At 39.9% G+C, this 26,683-nt stretch overlaps 1 protein-coding gene and 1 long non-coding RNA gene across 3 annotated transcripts in view; one reads left to right on the top strand and one right to left on the bottom strand.

The window, feature by feature from the left end:
- The window catches only part of LOC134755238 (uncharacterized), a 108,884-nt gene that overhangs the window by 34,090 nt on the left and 48,111 nt on the right, over positions 1-26,683 (bottom strand). The window lies entirely within an intron of this gene.
- Positions 9,670-26,683, top strand: part of LOC134755154 (116 kDa U5 small nuclear ribonucleoprotein component) — a 28,730-nt gene continuing 11,716 nt past the window's right edge. For both annotated transcript variants that reach the window (XM_063691652.1, XM_063691650.1), the window contains exons 1-10: positions 9,670-9,973; positions 11,695-11,924; positions 13,535-13,786; positions 14,909-15,166; positions 17,132-17,373; positions 18,224-18,357; positions 19,686-19,872; positions 21,447-21,587; positions 23,421-23,633; positions 24,476-24,611. In XM_063691652.1, the coding sequence (XP_063547722.1) occupies positions 9,789-9,973; positions 11,695-11,924; positions 13,535-13,786; positions 14,909-15,166; positions 17,132-17,373; positions 18,224-18,357; positions 19,686-19,872; positions 21,447-21,587; positions 23,421-23,633; positions 24,476-24,611 (1,978 nt within the window). In that variant the 5' untranslated portion in view covers positions 9,670-9,788. The remainder of the gene's footprint in view (positions 9,974-11,694; positions 11,925-13,534; positions 13,787-14,908; positions 15,167-17,131; positions 17,374-18,223; positions 18,358-19,685; positions 19,873-21,446; positions 21,588-23,420; positions 23,634-24,475; positions 24,612-26,683) is intronic.

The raw sequence follows: 26,683 nt of genomic DNA, 5'->3' as shown, positions 1-26,683 counted from the left end.
TCATTTTTAGTTATAAAGTGTGTCGATAGATGGCAGTGAATTTACTGTAGTTACAAAATTCACTATGACAGTACCGCTCTATAATATCATATCCTCTTTGCTGATAATTAGTTTTCGCTAGGGTTCGAACTATCACCTATACCTGAAGCGGGCCGCTCGTCGCCGGACAGCAGCCTGCCGGATCTGATCGTGGAGGCGGAGCCGAACCGGCATGACGACCCGCCGTCGTTCTACGTCGGTCTAGAACGACGGATGAAGAGGTACTATCGCCAGCTCTTTCATCCAGGTAAGTCATGATAAAAGGTGTACCTAATTACATTACTAACGTAACACTTTCCTGTGAGCTGTACATTGGCTACACGACATAAAATAAATGTACTTACTTACTGCTGTGGCGCGACGACCCGAAGTGGATCTTGGCCTCCGACACCAAAGACCGCCATGCTACTCTGTCCAAATCCAAAGCCGTTTCTGTCCAGTCGACGGCGCCGAGTTCGCTGAGGTCTTTCTGCACTTCGTCTCTCCAGCGGTACCTAGGGCGTCCAGACGGTCTTCGGCCACTTGGTACTCCAGAGTACGCCCTCCAGACTGCGCGAATAAAATAAATGTATTGATTTTTAACTCTTAAATGCATGATTTTTTCCTTTTGCCCGATATTAATATATGTGTCACGTAATTGTTTGCTGATTATGGGAAAAATTGTAAAAAAATTATAACATCGATTTTCGCTGAAAAATCAGTGTTAGAAGTTGCACAGGCTAAATCATATTTATGTAAATATATAATTTTCAGCAAGAGATATATGAAAAATCTTACTGACATCAGAAAGGTACACTATTTGTAATACACCTATGATAAAGTTTTTAAATATGAAATAATTACCTACAAACCCCGAAAAAAGAACGTCCAAAATCACATACTAAACATCATCAAATTCAGGATGTTACAAATTTTCCGACATTTTGTCTTAAAACGAATGTAATTTTTATAAATAAAAATATTGCGTAGATGAAATACCCCTTAAATGCATGATTAAATTTATTAATGTAATATAATTAATTAATAATGCATCATTATTGCTTTGTATACATTTGGCAACAATATGCATTTAAGGGTTAAGACATATTACATTAAGGACACACCCCTTTGGCGGACATATTTGTATGTAACAAAAACCGGCCAAGTGCGAGTCGGACTCGCGTTCCAAGGGTTCCGTACATTACACAATTTAAACAATGTATTTTTTATGTGAAATGTCTAAAAAACCAAGTAACTCAAAAACTAAGTAATTAAGTCCGACTCACGCTTGACTGCACATTTCTAATAGGTTTTCCGGTGATCTATAGGTAAAGATCTATTTTGTGTATTTTTTTCAAAATTTTTGACCCAGTAGTTTCGGAGATAAAGGGGGGATGGTCAATCTTTGCCTATTTTCTTGAATAACTTCTAAACTATTTATCATAAAATTATAAAAAAAAATATTTGAGATTCTCACAATGAGCTCTTTCATTTTATATGTAACACAATATAGTTTGAGAAACTTTATTTTTTAATTTTCTCATTTACCCCCCAAAAGTGGTCCTCGTGTTTAAAATGAATATGTTTACGTTACATGTCCATATTTGGGTCACAAACTTACATATGTGTACCAAATTTCAACTTAATTGGTCCAGTAGTTTCGGAGAAAATAGCCTGTGACAGACGGACAGACAGACAGACTGACGCACGAGTGATCCTATAAGGGTTCCGTTTTTTCCTTTTGAGGTACGGAACCCTAAAAATGCAACAATAAAGAACTTTCTATTTTATTATTTTCTATGTAATAAAAAAAAATTAGTTTAAAATCACTAGAAAAACACGCTTTAATAAATGCACGTAAAAACCAATTACGTGACCTTTCTCACAAGTGCAAACACGACTATGATATATTATGATTCCATCATGGAATGCCAGTGCCTATCTTCTGGCTTCATCATCCGACCTTTGAAACCTAATCGTGGTCAAAGTTCATTACAAGACTTTTCTAACAAATCCAAACACAACTATGATACGATGTTCCATCATGAAGTTCCAGTTCATATCTTCCGGCTCCATCATCAGATCAGATCGACAGTACCATATTATTGTATTGTCATCAGAACTACATACAGCTGCCAATTTTCATGACGCTACGATCCTTGGAAGATGGTTAAATTAGTTACCTTAGATTCCATTACATAGTTACATACAGGTCGACCTAATAAAAGCGTGTTAAAAAATAGCCTTTTCAACACACTTGCTCAAAACGACGTTTTTATTCCACCGATTTTTGGCTCATAATCCTAGATATTAAACACGCGTGCTTTTTCAGTATATTAGAACACTCGTGCTTTTTCATTCGACTGAGTTAAGAAGGTAAAATTTGCTAATAATATGCATGGAAACGGAGCCTTCTTTAATTGGTCGGACTGGCGGGCACCGGCGCTCCCGACCGCCTGCGCGGTGCGCAGCCTGGCCGGCCAGCCCGCCGCGCCGCCCGCAGCCGGGGCGAGGGGCGGCCGGCAGTATGACAATGCAAGACTTCTACTAACTATTTTAACTATTAAAATTTGATTAATATGAAAGTTTCTTTTTTTTCTCGCAAGTGTGTTGAAAAACGTCGTATGAAACGCGTGTGCATTGGTCATTACACACATCGGCTTTCTTATTGCGCGCTCGCTTACAGCTCGTGCGCATAATATCGCCTCGTGTGTAGTGATCAACTTAGCACACTTGTATCACAATGTACCTACTATTATTACTGAAGTTTTGTGTGTGTGTTTTAGGTTTGTTTGTATTTTGTTAGTTGCTTTTCGGTGAAGGAAAACATCGTGACGAAACCGGACTAATCCCAATAAGGCCTAGTTTATCCTCTGGGTTGGAAGTTCAGACGGCAGTCGCTTTCGTAAAAACTAGTGCCTACGCCAATTCTTGGGATTAGTTGTCAAGCGGACCCCAGGCTCCCATGAGCCGTGGCAAAATGCCGGGACAAAGCGAGGTAGATGATGACTGAAGTCTTGTAACATTAATACTCTAATCTAATAATACCTAGCTTCTATTTAACTTGCAATATACCTATGTAAGTAAATATGTATGTAGTAACTTTGTTTGTACGGGTCAAATCATGCGAGTTAAATTTGACCTCCTTCCCGTATTCCGATGAAGCTGAAATTTTGCACACGGCTCACGTAAATCGGATGACAGTGCAATATTATGATACCATAGAACTGATCTGATGATGGAGACAGGAGGTGGCCATAGGAACTCTGTGATAAAACAACGCAAACTAATTGTGTTTGGGTTGGACAGACAGACACCGGAGTCATAGTAATCCCCTTTTTACTTTGGGTACGGAACCCTGAAAGGAACCTAGACACGAAAAGAAGAAGTGTTTTATTTGTTGATTATAAAACTTAGTATTTTACATGTTTCAGATATGTATGACAGTGAAAACTCCGACTTTGAAGTAAATGGAGAAACGGAGCAAACAAGTCCTGTGCCAGCATTTAAAACAAAGAAAAGTAAGTTAAATCATGATATATCCTTAAGTAAATTAGTTTTACTAAAGTAATCATATTACACATTGTAATTCAGACTTATCTACATATGGGGGCGCCTGACTAAGTCGTCGTATATTTTTACAATTATTTTGGACATTCATATTGTCAAAGATAGATATAACTCCGTAATAGATGGATACAGTCTAAGGAAAAAACGTGCCTCGAAAATCAAGAAAATTTGATTCTCGTTCAGAGGGCGCTACTAGCTTTGGCTTACTGTCGTATAGATGGCGTTGACGGTTTCGTTTGTTATTTAACAATTTTAACGCATATCAGTGAAAGAACATGGGTCAAAATCATAAAAATAATTAATGCAAATAAATAAATCATTTATCCATATTTAAATACATTTTACCGTATTTTTATAAATATTTATTATTAGTTTTAAAGTGTGTCGACAGATGGCAGTGAATTTACTGGGGTTACAAAATTTACTATGACAGTACCGCTCTAGTATAAGTTACTCTATGATATTGTTTATGGGTATCTAATGATTCTCCGAATTATTTTTAGCAGATTATCGATTCGCAGACAACGATTCGCCGAACATCGGTTCGCAGTGATTTATTTGCAGATGTAACTTTTGGTCGACTAACGTTACGCAGACTCTTGGTTCGCATACTATTTAGTTCGCTTCTGTGTAAATTAGCAGAACTATTATTGGACGATTTTCATTTGGCAGAGTAATCTTTTCGTTTAAGCAATGTTTAGTCGAATAACGTTTCACATTTTATACATCGTTATTTTCGAAATAAAAACTTGTTACAAAAAAACCGTCTTCAAAAAGGATGAAATAAAATAATCCTTTCTTAAGTATATGCGTTAAGTATATATATCAAAAGTAAGTTACGAAGACGTTAGCGAAAATTTAGTGCCAAACTCGTGGTAAGGCTACAGTTGCACTACATCAAATTGGTGGTTATCGGGAGGAAATGCTTTAGTTACTTTAGAAAACAACGAAATCACTATACACGTGCCTTTAAAATTTGAACCTCAATTCCTCAAGGTTCCCATCATCAGATCAGAACCAGATTATTATGGGACCACCTTGAAGGTACCTCCTTTCAAACAGACAAAAAAAAATCATATCGAACCACGGGTCTCGGAGTAATCGGTGAACATAAAACCTGACCAGTAATATATGATCATTTTTAACCTAACTATGAACAAAAGCATAGTATAGGTATAGGTTAAATTAAAACCTATACAATATAGGTTTTAATTTTATGGTACATAAGTAGACAATTAAATGTATCAAAACCATCTTTATCAGACTCAAACTAAAAGTTATTGTGTAGGTTAGTCATGTCCTCTAGCCATAAATAAGAGAGAAGTTCTGCTAATCAATATGAACATTCGACCTATTGTGTTTCGACCAATGGTTTCTCGGGTAATTATGACAGTTTCCAAATGATTATTCTATGAATCCTACGAATAGTAAATATGCGTATCAATTGCTATGCTTATTCATTACTCTTTCAAACGACTATTATGCGTAATAAGATTCTGCCAATCGTTACTCGGCCAAAGAACCCGTCGGCGAATCGTTGTCGGCGAAACAAAAATCGGCGAATTTTTTTTCGGCATATCAATAGGGCACCATTGTTTATATTCTTAATTATTTTGACTGATTTTTAGTGTTTACCTTCCTATTTATAGAAAGTGGTTTTATACACGATGAAATTTTACTGTTTTCTTCTCATTATTAGATCATAATTTAATTTTTTAATTTATTAACAAATGATTAATCATCCCTACTGATATATTTTGCTGCATAATGTTTTAATGTTATGCTCATGTAGAATATATAACTACCAACATACAAATCCACGCGTACGAAGTCGCAGGCAACAGCTAGAAACAAATAAACGAATGAAGTGCGTATTAATTAATCAACATATTGTCAAATTAAGACTTTGGATACATATCTAAGTATAGAAACATTGGAATTTACCTTAAGTTCTTTGCGGAAAAACATAACTACCCCTATCTCCCCCACGTGAGTTTTGGTGAGATTAAGCTTGACCCCCTCAATTTGATCCTTAATTATTATTATTGATATTGTGTTGCGACGAGTTATAAGGTTTGCGCGCTCTGTCATACATATACATTTGACGACCGGTCTGGCTTAGTGGGTAGTGACATATATTCTACTACTCTTTGGTAGTGACCCTGCCTGTCAAGCCGATGGTCCTGGGTTCGAATCCCGGTAAAGACATTTATTTGTATGATGAGTACAGATATTTGTTCCTGAGTCATGGGTGTTTTCTATGTATTTACGTATTTATATATTATATATATCGTTGTCTGAGTACCCGTAACACAAGCCTCCTTGGGCTTATTGTGGGACTTAGTTAATCTGTGTAAGAATGTGCTATAATATTTATTTATTTATATGGCGCCCTTCACACTATACTAAACAGTGTACTAGATAATGTTCTGTGTTTGAGCACTATATAACCTTCTGGACATTTCTGGCCTTCGGCCCTACGTGGAGCTCGGCTTATCTTCTAAACTGACTTCACATTAAGTTGTATATTTCCAGGTGCAGATAGACTTGAAAATATCTCCTCCGACTCCACTGAAATCAACGCTTCCATTGAAGGAGAAAAAGAAAAGAGCGTAGAACATAACGTTCAAAATCTAAAAGATTATGCTAGAAAGTTTGATGAATTTTGGTCCGTGTCGCCGGTGAAGGTAAATCTTGAAGATTTGCCAAAAGATTCAAACGCGCATAAAAGAAGATCAGATTCAAGGGATGACGCACCGTCGAGAAAAAAGAAGAAAGATGCAGACACCGAAACGACATTTCAAGAATGTTAGGAAAGTATATTTTATATATATTTAGCCTATTTAAATTCTAACGCTGATTTAGATTTTGATTGATTTGTTTTTATTCATATTAAGTTCTTGTCTTATGTACCCAGAAGCTGGTAGATAGGTACTGAATATTTTTATTTTATTTTTAAATCAGTTTACTATATTTTTGTTGTTTTCTTAAATGAGTTTTGTTATTAATCGTTATAATAATTTTTTTATTAAATATATTACCAATTATGCAGTGTTATATTTCTTTACCCTAAACCGGCGAGCGTGTATGATGTCATGAAAGTGAAGGAAGCTAAAGAGGCATGCCAGGATCGTAGCAATATTCGGCATCTATTCGGTATTCGGCCGAATGTTGCACCTACCTGAAAAGAAAAATTACACAATAAAAATAACCAAAAGCTAGGTATATTTAATATTTCAAATGTATTCTTGGAAAGTTGTTAAATACGAAGACCTTTTTTTGAGCATTTGTTGTTTTTTATTTATTTACATACAAGATATAAGCAGTGGTATATTTTTTTTTATTTTTTTATTTTATTGGTATTAAGGATAACAACAGCCGTAAATATAACTAAGACATAATTATGTTTACATAAAACAAGGCCAATAACAGTCATCCATTGAGTTACATTATGCAACGATAAAAAAATAACAAAAAAAATATAACAAAACACGAGAATGTACATTACATTAACACATGCTCGCTGCGCTAGAAGATATATACATAGCACACAAGACTACATGAATGATGAAACACCGTGGGATTGTGATTGAAAATAATTAATTATTTATTATTGTGTTAATAATGATGAAATTGATAATTCAATGAATACCTATATTAGGTAATCTGTATTTTTTGACATTTAGATTTTTATTTTAAATAACAGAAAACAGTATGTCCAAATAGAATATTACAATGAACAATCGCGTCAGTTACAAACATACAAATCTAATTTAATATCCATTAACAATTCAATTCCACAGGGCAGCGTGCTCGGTTGTGTACTTTTTGTAATATATATTAATGACCTGCCAAAAATTACAGAACACAAGTGCGTAATGTTTGCCGATGATGTTTCACTACTCTTCAAAAGCCCCACGAGTAACGACGCCTATATAAATATAACCGAAACATACGTCACAATAGTAAACTGGCTAAAAGATCACAACCTTGTAATCAATAACAAAAAGTCTAAAATTATCCAGTTCAGACCACACCAAAAACGCGCCATAGACATAAGTTACATAGCAAAACAATTAAACATTGAAGAGGTATCGGATTGTTCGCTTTTGGGCATCACTATAGACACACATCTCGATTGGAAAAGACATATAGCAAGACTTAAAAATAAACTAGCTTCATTTATTTATGCCTTAAGTGTACTTAAGTCTAACACAAATGAATCATGTGCGCTTACAGCATATTATGGATATGCGCATTCCTTGTTACGATACGGAGTTTTATTGTGGGGACACAGTACTGACGCACATGATGCCTTTGTCATGCAGAAGAAATGCATACGCATAATCGTAAATATCAAACAAAGAACTAGTTGCAAACCACACTTTATTAGACTAGGAGTTTTAACCTTACCTTCAATTTGCATTTTAGAGTCAGCCATATTTGTTCGTAAAAATATTCATCTATTTGATTTCAGTACAAACCCCCGCCGTAATTTAGATCTAATTCTACCAGAACCAAAAATAGACATTTATAAAAAAGGCCCATACTACACGTCGATACAAATCTACAATCATATCCCCAGTTTTATCAAATCAGAAGAAAACAACAATACATTTGAAAAGAAATTAAAACAGCATTTATTAACAAAAGCATATTATACAATAACCGAATTTATGGAAGAAAGGAAATTATAGTCATAGGTCGTCCCACCTACCCCCTCCCCTACGTCCCCTATTGATCGATATGCTCGTAATACATATATATTATAATTATTGTTGTTACTAGTAATAATTTTGTGTTATATCATATACAAAGTTTATATACGTAGTTATAAGTTTGTAAAAGCCACTAGATATAGTTAAGTAACTGTAATTTAATTTAATTATCTGTATTTGCTACACCCTATTCAGGGTCCATGTGATACCATAAGAAATATGTAAATACTACCCAAAAATGTACCATGGAAGCAAGAAATAAATGAATACTGAATACTGAATATTCTAGAAAGTTTCTAGACTAGTATTTATTATACAATTTTGGTGTTTGACGATCCTTTTGTGAATTCTTATTATTAAGTTTGACATATCTATAATAATTCAATGTTTTTAAGAATAATAATAACTGCATCAATAAATTGCTCTGATATTTAGATTAAGGTAATCATGGAGACTATATAAAGGAGCCAAATCTCTATGTATGAAAAGTGTCCATCAAAAAACAGTAATTAGGCGGCGCCACCATACACCGAAATACTACCAAAAACAACCTACGTAATTTGATCGGGTTATTTGTTGCCTTATATGGTTCATGTTATACTCATGTCCCAGAGCCTAACTAGCGCCACCGGAGAGATTAGGAACTTTTATTTAAAGCTGAAAGCGGTCACTTTTTCAACAATTCTGCCATAAGAGATTGGCATCCTTTCTATACCATCCATAAAGGTAATATTTAAAACTTGACAATTTAAAAGTGCTTGTTGCTAGGCCTTCTTCTTCTTCTTTTAAAATTATGGCTTCAGCCCAGTGGGACTATTTCGCCAGTGTCAAGGTATTAAGAGGTTTACAAACGACAAAAATTTGTACGGTTGTACAAGACAGTGTACGGTGATTTGTTAGCTCTTGTAAATCGATAGCTAGACTTTACAAGAAGCACGTGGACTACCGGCCGTTGACTCCAAGATGGTGGTTAAACGCGCTTCAAAATTAATTCTCCATATGCAATGATCATATTCCTGGTTAGGCTTTAAATTCCATAGTAGCAAAATCGTTGTGACAGTTCGAAAAAAGAAGTAGCATGTTTAAAGAGGACCTACCGGAAACGCGATTCCGAAACTTTATAGTTTGTCAAAGGACTGTCTCATTTAGAACATAGACAGAGAGAATCATACTATCTTTGTCTTACACTAGTACTAGCACCCAAGAAAAAAGGATGAGTATAGTTTTTTTGTTATTATTTACCATTTACTGACAACTATAGAAAAATTTCTTTTTTTTCTTAAAAAAATCTTGTTTGTTCTTGTTTTATCTGTGACACTGGCAACAATAATGACGCTAAACTAAACGCAACGAACTCTGATTTTGAGGTTATCTTGGAAAAGTCGCAGTTCTCAGCGGCTTTTGTTTTGATTGTTGATTTTTACATAATTGCAAGTTTAGTTTTAAATTTAACACGCTTGTAAATAGCTAATCCTCGTCGAGATGGACGGTGATTTGTATGACGAATTCGGGAATTACATAGGACCTGATCTGGATTCAGATTCTGACGATGACCAGAGCGTCTATGATAACCGGGAGGGCGACGAGGATGCTATGGACGATGATGAGGACGCGGATGTGGAGCCGGAGGCCGCTCCTATGTCGGTAGTCCTGCATGAAGACAAACGGTGAGCGTTGAAAGTTCATATCGCTAAATAATTGGTTACAAAGTGTGCGATATCTTAAGTTATGCGGACGACATGGTGATTCTGAGCACCTCGGTCTGTGGTGTACGTACATTGCTCAAAGTGTGCGTGGCCTAAGTAGCAGCAACTTTGTATTCTAGGGTGTGACTTGGTCTAAAATACAATATGAAAAAAAGCCAGTAGGTTGTCTCCGAGTGCGATCGCAACAAGTATTAAGAGTTCCCCACAATTCATCTTCTTAATATTTATCAGTACGGTTTTTACTCACTATTATTTTTAGTCGCTTTTGGCGACATGTTTCGGATTCTTTGGGAATCCATCCTCAGGCAGGTTTAAGTGCGATTCATCTTCTTCTTCATATAAGGCTCCAGAGCTTATGTATCAACTGCGACCATCCCTGATCTATTGTGATCGCCACTACACACTACACTACAACTCTCGATCCAGACCTGCAACTTCAAGCAGCTGCAGGATCTTTTTGATCTGGAGAGACTAACTTCTCCGGGCGCAATATGTGTCCACCCAGGATTAAGTCACGAGTATGCATTAGGCAAGGGCACTCTGTGAGGATGTGCAAGGGCGTCTCCTCTGCCTCCATTCAGTCTGCACCACCCACTTCACCGCGCAATGTCAAGTTTCCCCATAGAGTCCATGTGCTTATTTAGGCCGCAATCATCTTAATGGCAGTCCTATGGACAGGGTAATCCAATTTAAATATTTAGGCCGCTTGAGCTTGGGTCTAAAGGATGACATATAGACATCGAACGGGAGTGCAGTGCCTTGTCAGTGCGTGTAAACTGTGAATATGATAGCTCAGAGGTTTACGGGGCTCAAGGGGATAAGGATCTCTCTCTTTAGAGCTTTCTGTACTGCCCTGTATACCTGCAGCCTTCGGGTTTAGTATTCACAGCAGGTAGTCCAATATAGTAAGACATTCCGGGAGAGAGGGGGATTGCCTCACTTCTGTAGCTCATCAGGAATGTTAGAGGGGGACTGCCATACTTCTGTAGCTCATCAGGAATGTTAGAGGGGGACTGCCATACTTCTGTAGCTCATCAGGAATGTTAGAGGAGGCGTGCATTGATTGGTTTCAGTTTCGGCGAAACCTTTTTCAATTTCAAATATTTGTCCCAGTTAGTTAAAATAAAAAATAAGTATGTAAAATATTGGCTTCTTAGTTTTATCAGGAGTGTTCATAAAATAGTGTCACATAATAAATAAATAAAATAAAAATAGCCTTTATTTCTGAAGTTTTGTAACAATCTACTTAAATATACCTTATTTTTCTCTATAATTATATATATATTACTATTTACTATTTTCTAGTTCCCATCGACAACTTCAGCTTGTCCTCCGACATAGGCCTCTTCCAAGTCCTTCCAGGTATCCCGGTCTCTTGCTTTCCTGGTCCAGTCTACTCCGCCTATCCTTTTTAAGTCATCCGACCATCTACGAGTAGGCTTTCCTCTCTTCCTTTTGTGCCCCCTTGGGTACCACTCTATAAGGTCTCTTGTCCACTTTTCTAGCCCTTCTCTGATGATGTGACCGGTCCACCGCCACTTCTGTTGCTTGTTGCTGTTGCTCACATACCTGACACTTTTCTGGAATGCCCCTGTTAAACTTCTTTGTTAGGTAAAAGCCTACTCTTTTGACTTCAATGACCATTTGATTGAAAACATTATTTTTATATGTTTGTAATCTAGATACTACCCACAAGCAGTTGAAGTATACGGACCAGATGTAGAGACGGTAGTCCAGGAGGAAGACACCCAAGCGCTGGATAAGCCGCTGGTGGAGCCGGTCAAGCACAAGAAGTTTCAGATTCAGCAGCAGGAGTTGCTGGAGACCACATATGATATGGAGTATTTGGCTGACATGCTGGATAACACAAATCTTATGAGGAACGTGACGCTTATGGGGCATCTGCACAATGGTGAGGATCAAAAATTCTTTCTCCTTCTTCCTCGATTCCTCATGACTGCGGGTCGCAGTAGCAACCACATGAGGTCGTTATTTTGTGTACCAAGGCTCTCCGTTGTACACGATTTTCCGCCTTCCTGATAATAGCGAATAGATCCCTACCAGGCCTTCTTTACTGCGTCCAGCCAGCAGGTTGGTGGATGTCCACTACCTTGTCCGACATTTTAAAGACTGCATTGTTCATTTGTACGTTTTGCACTTCTGGCTAAATATAGTAGACAGGGTAATAGGCGTTTTTTGCAACGCATACGATGTATTTGTATTATTTATAAGAAAACCCGGGCTTATGACGATTTCCAGTCCACCATCGACTACCATCAGTTTCTTAGAATTGTTTGAACACCCTTTGAATGGTCTTACTAAGTAACTACATAGATTAACTTCACTGCTAGTTTTTCGTGGAAATGCCTCGATTTTGTAAGTGTTTGTACAACATTTTTTCATGTAGTCTTTTCTGTGATGGCGATATCTTCGAAAATGTAAACCAAAGAGATTTCCTTTTATAAAGAATAAGAAAACAGGTATTTTTTTAACATATAACAGTCTCCTTAAGCCTTTTGGTCAGAAGTCTGATGTGCAACTGGTGCGAAAAACGACGTTTTTTAGGGTTCCGTACCTCAAAAGGAAAAAAACGGAACCCTTATAGGATCACTCGTGCGTCTGTCTGTCTGTCCGTCTGTCACAGCCTACTTTCCCCGAAACTACTGGACCAATTAAGTTGAAATTTGGTATGCATATGTAAGTTTGTGACCCAAATATGGACATGTAACGTAAACATATTCATTTTAAACACGAGGGCCACTTTTGGGGGGTAAATGAGAAAATTAAAAAATAAAGTTTCTCAAACTATATTGTGTTGAGAGTCAAATGAATCTCAATTTTTTTTTTATAATTTTATGATAAATAGTTTAGAAGTTATTCAAGAAAATAGGCAAAGATTGACCACCCCCCCCCCTCCCCCTTTATCTCCGAAACTACTGGGTCAAAAATTTTGAAAAAAATACACAAAATAGATCTTTACCTATAGATCACCGGAAACCACATGTAACGTAAACAAATGAATTTTAAACACGGGGGCCACTTTTGGGGGGTAAATGTGAAAATTAAAAGATAAAGTTTTTCAAACTATATTTTGTTACATATCAAATGAAAGAGCTCATTGTGAGAATCTCAAATATGTTTTTTTTATAATTTTAGGAAAAACAGTTTAGAAGTTATTCAAGAAAATAGGCAAAAAATGACCGTTCCCTCCCCTTTATCTCTGAAACTACTGGGTCTAATATTTTGTAAAAAAATACATAATATAGATCTTTATCTATGGATCACAGGAAAACCTATTAGAAATGTGCAGTCAAGCGTGAGTCGGATTTAATAACTTAGTTTTTGATCCGACCCCTACGGGTTTTTTAAAGACATTTCACTCACGTTTCACATAAAAAATACATTGTTTAAATTGTGTAATGTACGGAACCCTTGGAAAGCGAGTCCGACTCGCACTTGGCCGGTTTTTTCAGGGACAAGCTTTATGTGATGTCTGCAATAAAGTGTTTTTTATTATTTTAGGCAAAACTTCGTTTGTGGACTGCCTAATGCGCCAGACCCACCCCAGCACCGTGAATAACGAGACCACCATCCCCATGCGATACACAGACACCCTATTCGTCGAGCAGGAGCGCGGGGTGTCCATAAAAGCCATGCCGGTCACACTTATGCTGAAGAATATCAAGGGAAAGTCTCACTTGCTGAATATCATGGACACCCCAGGCCATGTGAATTTTAGCGATGAAGTCACTTCTGCTTTGAGGATTTCTGACGGTTAGTCTCTTTTGTATATAGGTATTTTTGCAAAATTAAATTAAATTATGCCGATTTAAAGTAGACCATCATTAATTCATTACTATCATGTTATAATATTTAAATGAGTTTTTTCATATATAATAAAAACTGTTGGAACACAAGTATCTATACAGTGGGAAAAATGAGTTTACAGTACATATGGTGCTACTTTCTCGCACTAGTGCGTCAAATAGCACTTTTCGTGCATGAGTCGAAAGTTTAAAGGGCCATATGTACTGTAAAACGTTGTACGATACACGTGCGAATAGGTAATTCGCAACTCGTGTCGATTTAAAACACTCCCTGCGGTCGTGTTTTAATTCCTCCTTATCGCCACTCGTTTCGAATTTCCTATTTCCGCACTTGTATCGTAAATAACTATTACAGTATACCTAGTTTTAAAATAAAGGTAAAAATTATATTTTGCAATATGAAGATTGAAGAAACTTTAACAAAAGAATGGACACAAAACAGACTATTATCATACAATCATTTTATGGTCATCATCAGTAGTTCCAAATGGTGCTTCTATAAAAATACCCAAGTTACTGTAGATCATCATTCGCTTGCCCTTGTCCCATTCACTTGGGGTCGGCGCAGCATGTCTTTTTCTTCCATACCTCTCTGTCACCCGTCATCTCATCATTCACTTGCGTTAGTTTCATATCAACTTTCACACAGTCCATCCACCTTTTCCTCGGTTTTCCTCTCCTCGTACCTTTCACATGCATTCTCAGTACCTTTCTCGTGACATGACTTTCATCCCTCCGCATACCCAAGTTACTGTAGATGTGCTTAATATATTCATAACTCTGGATGTCACTTGTAATCATAAAGTTCCTGTTATTTCTTGTATAATTTTTTTTTATCCATTAATTTGTATAGTTTTCACTGTAATGCTGTACAAATTTTGTATGCAACAAAGAATTCCCTCCAGGATCCCATCATCCTAAAGTATTAAAATAAAATAATTTTTAAATCATTCCAGCAATCATCTAGAAATCGAGAAGCATACATAAATAAAGCTAAAAAATCAAAGTCCCAATGAATTAAGACCCGCTTATTGAAACCAGTAAACTTATTTTTGTACTCTCCCAACAGGCGCGGTGCTTTTCGTTGACGCGGCCGAGGGCATAATGCTAAACACCGAGCGTCTGCTCCGGCATGCCGTGCAAGAGCGAGTGCCTATAACTATCTGTATTAACAAGATCGACCGACTCATGCTAGAGCTGAAACTACCGCCGGCAGACGCGTATTACAAGCTCAGGCATATAATAGACGAGGTGAATTCGTTGATAGAAACAAACCAGCCTCAAGACAACCCTGACGAGCCGGCTACAGTGTTCTCGCCTTTACTGGGTAAGTCACAAGTCACAATCCCTTAGAGCAGGTGTCTCTAGCAACAACAAGATTGACCGACTCATGTCAGAGCTGAAACTACCGCCGGCAGACACGTATTACAAGCTCAGGCGTATAATAAACGAGGTGAATTCTTTGATAGAAACAAACCAGCCTCAAGACAACCCTGACGAGCAGGCTACAGTGTTCTCGCCTTTACTGGGTAAGTCACAAGTCACAATCCCTTAGAGCAGGTGTCTCTAGCAACAACAAGATCGACCGTCTCATGTCAGAGCTGAAACTACCACCGGCAGACGCGTATTACAAGTTCAGGCATATAATAGACGAGGTGAATTCGTTGATAGAAACAAACCAGCCTCAAGGCAACCCTGACGAGCCGGCTACAGTGTTCTCGCCTTTACTGGGTAAGTCACAAGTCACAATCCCTTAGAGCAGGTGTCTCTAGCAACAACAAGATTGACCGACTCATGTCAGAGCTGAAACTACCGCCGGCAGACACGTATTACAAGCTCAGGCATATAATAGACGAGGTGAATTCTTTGATAGAAACAAACCAGCCTCAAGACAACCCTCACGAGCCGGCTACAGTGTTCTCGCCTTTACTGGGTAAGTCACAATTCCTTAGAGCAGGTGTCTCTAGCAACAACAAGATCGACCGTCTCATGTCAGAGCTGAAACTACCGCCGGCAGACGCATATTTTCGTATTCGGCCAAATTATTCGGTTAAAAGTGCCGTATATTCCGCAAATATTTTTTAATATACTTTTCTTGTTGCAACACTAAAATAAAATGTAAATAAGCTCCTCCACAACTTTTCATACTTATTCCCTTTCATTAGGTAACATTTTCATTGAAACACATGATGAAATATGAAATATGTTGAATCTATGAATGTTTTGATTATTTGGAGTGATCCTTGCCTTTTGATGTGTTTGTTTCTAGGGAATAGGGTTGGCCGGTCGAAATAATAAGCAGATGGCGCCAGCATAGCTTGCCCTGTCAAACCCTAGAATTGTGTCAATTTTTTGTTTTTTTAATGCCCTGGATGCCAGCCCTTTAAGCCAAATCTCATAGAAAAAGGGGCGAGCTATGATGGCGCCATCTCTGCAAAACTTTGACAGTTGCCAACCCCATTGCCTAGGAAGCGATTCATCTTTCACTTTAACTGCTAATGTACATAAATTAAGCGTTTTCAAATGGTTTATTATAATAATACAGTTGAACCGAATAATTCGGCCGAATATTCGTATTCGACAAACTCCGTATTCGGCCCATCTCTACTTAAATCCATCACTTCATAGCAAAGAGGATATAATAGGATAGAGCGGTACTGTCATAGTAATTTTTGTAGCCACAGTAAATTCACTGCCATCTATCGACACACGATTAAAACTAAAAATATCAAAAAAATGTATTTATATATAGATAAATGATTTTTTTTATTTGCGATATTTGCATTAATTATTTTTATATAATTTTGATTTTGATATATGCGTTAAAATTGTTAAATAACAAACGAAACCGTCAACGTCATCTACGCGAGAGTAGGCCAAAGGTAGTGGCGCCATCTGATCGAGAATCAAATTTTGTTGATTTTCGAGGCACGTTTTTCTCCTTAGACCGTATCTATCTATTACGGAGTTATAGTTGGTCAACCCAAATTGGCAGTAAATAAGAACCAAAAAAACTATACTCATCCTTTTTTTTTTGGGTACTAGTACTAGTGTAAGACAAAGATAGTATGATTATCTCTGTCTATATTTGAAATGAAATGAAATGTATCTGTGGAGCAAGAGCTGGGTGTATTGGGGATGGGGTGGGAGGTTACCCAAGCTGCCCAAGACCGTAGTCAATGAAAAGACAAGATTCGAGCCCTACACCCCAGCAGGGGGTAACAGGAAATGAAGAAGATGTTTGAAATGAGACAGTCCTTTGAAAAACTATATATCTATCTTTGCTTCACAGGTAATGTCTGCTTCGCCTCCTCCCTCTACGACGTATGCTTCACTCTGGAGTCGTTCGCCGCCATGTACGCCGCCGCTCACCCCGCTTCAGGGCTCCGCGCCGCCGACATGGCCACGTGGCTGTGGGGCGATGTCTACTTCAACACTAAGACGAGGCGCTTCACGAAGAAACAGCCACACTCGTCCGCACAGCGAAGCTTCGTAGAGTTCATTCTTGAGCCGCTCTACAAGATCTTCGCTCAGGTATGTAATGCCTTCTCTATCGTCGATGATCGTTGATAGTATCATCGTTTATCATCCAAGCATCCACATGATCGTCTGTACAACGCAACCACCCGGCGATTCCCTTTGATGTGTGACTAAAAACTGACGACCCACGGGTCGCCAGCGATAGACGATGACTGGCGGGGACTGCCGAGTAAATATACCATAGAAGACGCAAATGCACCCAGTTCGCGTGTCCGAACCTCGACCAAGTGTCGAGGTTGACCGTCGCTCTTTACAATCCACGCGCGTCAGTTGTTGCAGCCGGACGTCCGTGAAAACTTAAAAAATGCTTCGTTGCATGATAATTAACTGCAACAGCCCAAAAATTGCGAGCACCCAAAGGCAAGAACATATTTCCTATCACAGATAAGTAATTTTAAAATTATATTATGCGTAAATTTTGTATGAAAAAGTCGGCACGCTTGGTTTCAATACAAATCGTGGTTGCGTCATCTAGCGTATATATTAAATCTGTGCCCTCTACAATATCGTGTACGCCAGTCATCGTCTATCATCGCCGATAGTGTAGAAGCCATTACCTCAAAGACAAGGAGGTTCACGACGACGATCATAATTGCACAGAATAAGTAATAGTATTATCATACAGAACGGCCACGCACCGCCCCGCCCCGACTCGAATTACCTCGCCCCGTGACACCAGATTGACGGCCGTTTGCCGGCCGCTCAGTACTGTTTTTAAGCAACTCACACTATGCCGCGTGTACAGACGTGCCGTTCACACATAGAAATGCAATTGTGATAATGGCTTGAATAGGTACTGTAGGTTGTCATCGCATAATGAAATAAGTCTCAATCCATTGTGCAGGTGGTGGGTGACGTGGACGACACGCTGCCGGCGGTGCTGGCCGAGTTGGACATAAAGCTGTCCAAGCAGGAGTCCAAGCTCAACGTGCGCCCGCTTCTGCGGCTCGTGTGCAGCCGCCTTTTCGGAGACTTCCGGTACGTTTGCTGCTCTATAAGTAGAGGCCAAAATCCAACAAATATTCTGTTACTTGTTAGTAGGCTTCAAGGACACTTTCACAAGTCAATACAAAATTTACAGTGACATTATAAAGGGATATCAATCCAAATGGGTCAGTATGGAGAAGTCGGAAACTATGAGAGATAGCGAAATCTGTTCTTAGGAACCATGGCGTCGATTTTAGATATAATAATTCAAACTTTTTTTAAACTCATACATAACCGGGAATCGAACCTGGTCAATATTCTTTATGTAATCGCGTGTAGTATTTGTTTGTATAATTGATCATGAAAGTATAAGGATTAAATCGAAAGCTATGGTTCTTCATCATCATCATCATGTCAGCCGATAGACGTCCACTGCTGGACATAGGCCTCCCCCAAGGCTCGCCACTCCGACCGATCCTGTGCCGCTCGCATCCACCGAATTCCCGCGACCTTCACCAGGTCGTCGCTCCATCTCGTTGGAGGCCTACCGGCAGTTCGTCTTCCGGTACGCGGACGCCACTCCAGAACCGTCAGCCCCAGCGGCCATCAGTTCTGCGAGCAATGTGCCCCGCCCACTGCCACTTAAGATTTGCAATTCTGCGAGATGTCGGTGACCCTAGTTCTACTGCGGATATCATCATTTCTGACTCCATTGCCCTTTGCGTGACCTTGAGCCTTCTTATGAGGCCCTTCGTTAGCGCCCACGTCTCAGATCCGTATGTCATCACTGGCAACACACACTGGTCAAAGACTTTTGACTTAAGATTGACGACGACGTTTGACTTAGGAAAAGATACTGTGGAGCTTCCCGAACGCTGCCCAACCGAGTTGGATTCGACGAGTGACCTCTTTCTCGAAGTTGGACCTACCTAACTGGACTGTTTGTCCTAGGTATACATAATCATGGTTCTTAAGAACAACTAAATCGAAAATTGAAGCCATGGTTCCTAAGAACAGATGTCGCTACCTCTCATAGTTTCTGACTTCTCCCTACTGACCCTTTTGGATTGATCACTCTGTATAGTGACATGAAAAATACATAGCAACATTTATAAATACAACAGCCAATACGTGGCATGACATTATAATAATCTTAAAATACATAATTACTATCACATAAAAAATGTATAGTCTCTAAATCAAAGGATTTCATTAAATTTGGAAATGTACTAGGTCTCCAATGTCAGAAAATACTAATATCCGCCACAAAAGTATCCGCCAAGTCGAGCAAAAAAAGAGGCACGGCCGTACCATCCTTTTCTCGAAGCCATTCAGGCCATTTTCGTTATTAATTAAATAGTACCTATGTTTGGTTCCAGAGGTTTTGTAGAGATGGTGGTCCGTCACATTCCCTCTCCGCTGGACGCGGCTCCTCGCAAAGTGGCACACACGTACCGCGGCACCGAGGGCCCGCTGCACGACGACATGCGCGCCTGCGACCAGTCGGGGCGACTGGTCGCACACACCACCAAGATGTATCCCACTGATGACTGCAGTTTCTTCTTGGTGAGTTTAGTTGTTGCGAACAAGTCGCACACCCGTACTATGGCGCCTGCGAAAGATGTATCCCACTGATGACTGCAGTTTGTTCTTGGTGAGTTTAGTTGTTGCGAACAAGTCGCACACACGTACTGTGGCGCCTGCGACCAGTTCAGCGACTGGTCTCAGGCGCCACCAAGATGTATCCCACTGATGACTGCAGTTTGTTCTTGGTGAGTTTAGTTGTTGCGAACAAGTCGCACACACGTACTGTGGCGCCTGCGACCAGTCGGGGCGACTGGTCGCAGGCGCCACCAAGATGTGACCCACTGATGACTGCAGTTTCTTCTTGGTGAGTATAGTTGTGAACAAGTCGCACACACGTACTGTGGCGCCTGCGACCAGTCGGGGCGACTAGTCGCACACACCACCAAGATGTATCCCACTGATGACTGCAGTTTCTTCTTGGTGAGTTTAGTTGTTGCGAACAAGTCGCACACCCGTACTATGGCGCCTGCGAAAGATGTATCCCACTGATGACTGCAGTTTGTTCTTGGTGAGTTTAGTTGTTGCGAACAAGTCGCACACACGTACTGTGGCGCCTGCGACCAGTTCAGCGACTGGTCTCAGGCGCCACCAAGATGTATCCCACTGATGACTGCAGTTTGTTCTTGGTGAGTTTAGTTGTTGCGAACAAGTCGCACACACGTACTGTGGCGCCTGCGACCAGTCGGGGCGACTGGTCGCAGGCGCCACCAAGATGTATCCCACTGATGACTGCAGTTTCTTCTTGGTGAGTATAGTTGTTGTGAACAAGTCGCACACACCACCAAGATGTATCCCACTGATGACTGCAGTTTCTTCTTGGTGAGTATAGTTGTTGTGAACAAGTCGCACACACGTACTGTGGCGCCTGCGACCAGTCGGGGCGACTGATCGCACACACCACCAAGATGTATCCCACTGATGACTGCAGTTTCTTCTTGGTGAGTTTAATTGTTGTGAACTTTGTATTTGTAATGCCAATTTGTTAGAAGCGTTTCGTCAGTAAAGTGCGGGTGCTAGACTTTGACCATCATTTGCGACTTTTGTATTGCTTTAAGACAATGGGTCCCATACAGAAATTTGATCCTCAAAACAAACCTGATCGACTGATACCATTAATAAAAATTTGTGGAATACCCTATTAAAACACTTTTTTAATACAGTTGCTCAAAAAGTGCTACTTTACGTAGCTGTTTACGCCCCATGTTGTGCCACGCCCCCTTTTGGCCCAAGCCACGCCCCTTTTTGTCACGCCCCGTTTTTGCCCAAAGCCACGGCCCTTTTGGCCAGGAAATTGATTTTTGAACATCTTTATTACAATTACATTATTTTTCGACTGTATTACAATAATTTTACAGAATTAATAATATAAAAGTTTCGAATTCCTTACTTGTAGTTTTTCTTATTTTTTCGCAACTGTATTAAAAAACGTCGTTCGATACACGTGCGGAAATGTCATTCTTCACTCGTCCCGAGTCTTGCCACGAGCCGCATATCTCGGTACTCGTGAAGTAATGACCTACTTTCCGCACTAGCATCGAAATGTACTATTTCAGGTGCTCGCCCGCATAATGTCCGGCACGCTGTACGCGGGTCAGTCAGTGCGCGTTCTCGGCGAGAACTACAGCACGCAGGACGAGGAGGATTCGAGAATTATGAACGTCGGCCGGCTGTGGATATACGAGGCCAGATACAAGGTACCGTAACTCTAGGTCCATGGGGTCCTGGGGTCCCAGCGCGCACAAGTTGTTCGCAGAAATCGCGAAGCGTCTGGTTGACGTAACTGGTGACCGAAGAGCTGGCGGCTTCCTCGCACAACTTATCAGCATTGCGATACAGCGGGGAAATGCCGCCAGCATCCTTGGCACAATGCCTCAAGGGCCTATTTTAGATTTAAGCTAGTTATTAATTTCGTTTACGTTGTACCACTGTATATATATCTTGTATGTATATAAAGAGATTTAAAGGTACCGTGAAATCTCGACAAAATTAAATGTCGTATTAAATAAAAACAACATGGTTATTTTTTATAAATTGACATGTATTTTAATAATGCATTTAACAACGTTAAACGCAACATAAAGTTTACTCCATAGAGTAACTTATACTAGAGCGGTACTGTCATAGTAAATTTTGTAACCCCAGTAAATTCACTGCCATCTGTCGACACACTTTAAAACTAAAAATGAATATTTATAAAAATACGCTAGAATGTATTTAAATATAGATAAATGATTTTTTTTATTTGCATTAATTATTTTTATGATTTTGACCCATGTTCTTTCACTGATATGCGTTAAAATTGTTAAATAACAAACGAAACCGTCAACGCCATCTATACGACTGTAGGCCAAAACTAGTAGCGCCCTCTGAACGAGAATCAAATTTTCTTGATTTTCGAGGCACGTTTTTTCCTTAGACTGTATCCATCTATTACGGAGTTATATCTATCTTTGGTTTACTCAAATGCGAGATTTTTAACGGAAGTTGTGGTACTTTAACCTTTCGAGACCCGGACAAATATGGCAACATACAATTGCTACTAGATAAGTGGGTTAGGTTAGGTTTTTTTGCTGCCCGTCCGTCTGTCCGTCACATTCACATTTTATTCATTCTGTCTGTCTGTCACCAGGCTGTATCTCATGAACCGTGATAGCTAGAAAGTTGAATTTTTTACAGATGATGTATTTCCACATTTTTGGTTGTCGCTATAACATATACTAAAAACAGAATAAAATAAATATTTAAGTGGGGCTCCCATACAACAAACATGTTTTTTTTCTGTTTTTTTGCGTTATGGTACAGCAGCCTTCGTGCGCGAGTCCGACTCGTATTTGGCTGGTTACTTCTTAGTATACACTACCGCTCAAAAGTATTTAGGCACCCGCAATTTTCACCATACAATTGTATACAAAAAATGTTTTCAAAATCATACTGTTCGATCGCAGGCAAATGACTCTCTTACATGTTGGATTGAATTTTTATTTAGGTAAATATATTGAGCCTCAAATTGTTGTCAAAGACATCCTTTAAAATATCGAGTTTACTTTATGCAACGATTTAAAAAACCCTTATGTACTAGTTCATACGAAATAAAAGTATTTTGTACTGGAAAACGATTTATGGATTTTTTTACGCTTGCCATTCGGTAAATAGTCAATGTACACGAATATTCTGCACATCATTTTGAAGCTCGACATGTCTGTTAAATTAAAAAAGTTAACTGCACAAAAAACTATTACCCGACTGCGACTTAGCGGTATAATTCTGAAAGTCGATCTTGTATACAATTGTATGGAAAAAATTACGAGTGCCTAAATAGTTATGAGCGGTAGTGTATGACATTTACTTACTTACTGCTTACTGCTAGCCTTTCTCCGCAGACGTCTTGTCTGGTTGCCCTTGGCATAGGCCTCTCCCATATTCCTCCACGAGTCCCTGTCCAGAGCCTGTCTTCTCCAGAAGGCTCCAGCCACCTGCCTGAACTGTATGACATTTAATTCAGTTTATAAATTACTAATATTTATAAGGTGGAGTTGAATCGTGTCCCTGCCGGTTGCTGGGCCCTGGTCGAAGGTATCGACCAGCCCATAGTGAAGACCTGCACGTTTGTCGGTGCCGACGAGACTGAGGAACTCCACACGTTCCGACCGCTCCGGTTCGACACGCAGGCTGTCGTGAAGATAGCCGTGGAGCCCGTCAATCCTTCGGAGCTGCCCAAGATGCTGGACGGGCTGAGGAAGGTAGGTCTAGCCTTTATCCCTCATCGACCAGCGCATAGTGAAGACCTGCACGTTCGTCGGTGCCGACGAGACTGAGAAAGTGACGCATGACATGACAAGTAAAATGCGACCATTATAATGCCGCTGATTTAGTTAATCCATACTAATATTATAAATGCGAAAGTCTGTCTGTCTGTCTGTCTTTCTGTCTGTGTGTTCCCTCTTCACGCTTAAACCGCTGAATCGATTTAGATGAAATTTGGCATAGAGATAGGTTGAGTCCCTGAGAAGGACATAGGATAGTTTTTTATCCCGAAAATCATCCCTTAAGAAAGTAAAAAGAGGGGTGGAATTGAGATAATTAACGAAGTGCCTGCTAATTTGTGTGCATAATATGCTCAAATTTAGATTGCTATGAAATTTTTTCCAGGCGCTATTCTTACTCTAGCTGAGGTTACTAAGTCCACACAGACGAAGTCGCGGGCAAAAGCTAGTGTGTTATACTAATAAAGTAGTGTGTCTTTGTGAACTAGAGAGCGGATTTGAAGTAGCGATCTCAATATTAATATAATATATTAATATACCAAAGGGTAAAAACGGGACCCTATTACTAAGACTCCACTATCCGTCTGTCTGTCACCAGGCTGTATCTCATGAACCGTGACAGCTAGACAGTTGAAATTTTCGTAGATGATATATTTCTGTTGCCGCTATAACAACAAATACTAAAAAGTACGGAACCCTCGGTGGGCGAGTCCGACTCGCACTTATCCGGTTTTTAGTCAATAGATTCCAATAAAATCTACTATGTCACAACTCTCCCCCGTCTCCTAGATCTGTACTTACTACGCGCATGTTTTCAGGTGAACAAGTCGTACCCCCTGCTTTCGACGCGCGTAGAGGAGAGTGGGGAGCACGTGATCCTCGGCACGGGGGAGCTGTACCTAGACTGCGTCATGCACGACCTCAGGGACATGTACTCTGAGATAGACATCAAAGGTATGATTTTATTTAAGAGCCCATCAACCAGGGACCGGACAACCCTTTCCGCGATAAAACCCTTTCAATGGGCGACACTTAAACACGGCTAACACATTGAAAGACTTTCCCTTTTGAACTGCAAGCCCATTCATACCCCTACCTTTGACTAACCCTTACCGAAAAGCTAACCAAAAATAAGGCTAGCCCTTAATAAGGGTTACCCTTATCTTTAAGCGCTTTTTATAAAGGTTTCCCTTTGCGTGAAAGAGACAGGATTAGTATATATCTACGGTAGTGTATGAAAAGGAAAGAAAATACGTGCCTAGTCAAGGAACGCCGCCGTCGCCGCCGACGATCGCTCGGATTCGAAGTAATGTGTGCTTTATGAACAAGGTAGACGACTTAAATTAGCACGCTTATATGCTAAAAGTGAAGCCCTTTATAAGGCTAACCCTTATAAGCAATATGCAAGGTGTTGGTGAGCGGATGATAAGGGTTTTGTAAGGGTATTTGGGCTACCGATTACTCAAATGTGGTAGCTTTATATAAGGGTTTTTAAAAGCAAAACAAAGGGTTTCGTCTGGCAAAGGGTATGGTGAGTTAAGCCTTATGCAATACCCTTATAAAACCCCGATAAGGGATAGCGGGCCGGTCCCTGCCATCAACGCGCGTGTTCACTAGCGCCACTGCAAAATAATTGTGATTATTTCAATTTAACGATAGATATTTGAAAAAGGGGGCCGCTACGTACTGTATTTTGTATTTAAGTACCTTTTGAATACTATAGTTATTACGTTACTGGATTCGTCAATCTATGCGTCTGAAGTTAAAGCGGCCGTTTTGAGTTCATAGATCCACGAATCCAGCGACATAAAAACTAGTTTGATGTATATTAAATTTATTTAAACCATGCATGACATAAAGCTACAGAAGATTAATAGAGAAACGTAGACAGCAGTTATTTTAGACACAATAAAAAAAAAAAAAAAAAAAAAAACATTTAATTCGGACGATAGTACAATCCATATTTTGTTATTTACAATTATACTTAAATTACTATGTTAGTACCTAAACTAAGATGTTGGGAGGTCCAGTGCCTAATAAGTGCACTGTCCCATCTCCCTGCCACGACGGCCAGGAGACTGTGGCGGCTGTCGCGCACCCTTCGGAGCGTCGCGTGGAAACCATCCACATGCGCGTCGGCGAACATGCCCGACGCGCTGCAGTATCGCGGCAGCCGCAACAGTACCCTGAACGCGTCGTTGTACTGTACACGCATGGCATTCATAGGACGCTGCGTGTACCTCGTCCACAGGCTGCAGGCGTACAGCGAAGTACAGTACGCTCGAAAAAGTGTTATTTTAACTTGCGCTGTACACCCGCTGAACCTACGGGCGATCATATTAGCCCTAATAGCTAATGCCCTACGTTCGCGTTCAATGTCCGCGTCGTCACGCAGATCGTCGGTGATCAAGTGCCCAAGATATTTGAATGAATATACCCTCCTCAGCTGCTCGCCATTCAAACGAATGGGTGGGACGTATGATGGGCACCTGCTCCCCGCCTTGAAAACCATGTACTCACTTTTCGCGACATTATATCGTAAGTTATGTTTTTGGGCATAAGACTCGCACTTCTCAATTAGTATTCTCATACCACCGACCGATGGGCTCAGCAGTACCATGTCATCGGCATAACTCACACCCTATCTACATGACAACCGACATGAGTACTGCTGAGCCCACCGATCAGGGCATCCATATACAGATTGAACAGCTTGGGAGAGGTCAACCCCCCCTGCCTTACCCCGCACTCGAGTCCGTACTCGTCGGACATCACGTCACCCCAACGCACACTATTCCTCTGGCCAGAGTACCAACACCTAAATATGCGTGTGAGTTCTCGAGGAAATTGCACTTCGTCAAGTTTTTTCCAAAGTAAATTGTAATTAACGAGATCGAAGGCTTTACTAAGGTCTAAAAAACACGCATATATAGGTGTTTTCCTACACGTATAGTACTCAACAGCCTGCTTCAAACAAATAATAGCACTTTCGGTAGATAAGCCGGCACGGAAGCCGAACTGCGCGT

The sequence above is a fragment of the Cydia strobilella genome, chromosome Z (genome assembly GCF_947568885.1).
Source record: "Cydia strobilella chromosome Z, ilCydStro3.1, whole genome shotgun sequence".
Taxonomy (NCBI): domain Eukaryota; kingdom Metazoa; phylum Arthropoda; class Insecta; order Lepidoptera; family Tortricidae; genus Cydia; species Cydia strobilella.
The sequence above is the reverse complement of the archived record's forward strand: the minus strand, read 5'-3'. Positions and strand labels throughout refer to the sequence as shown.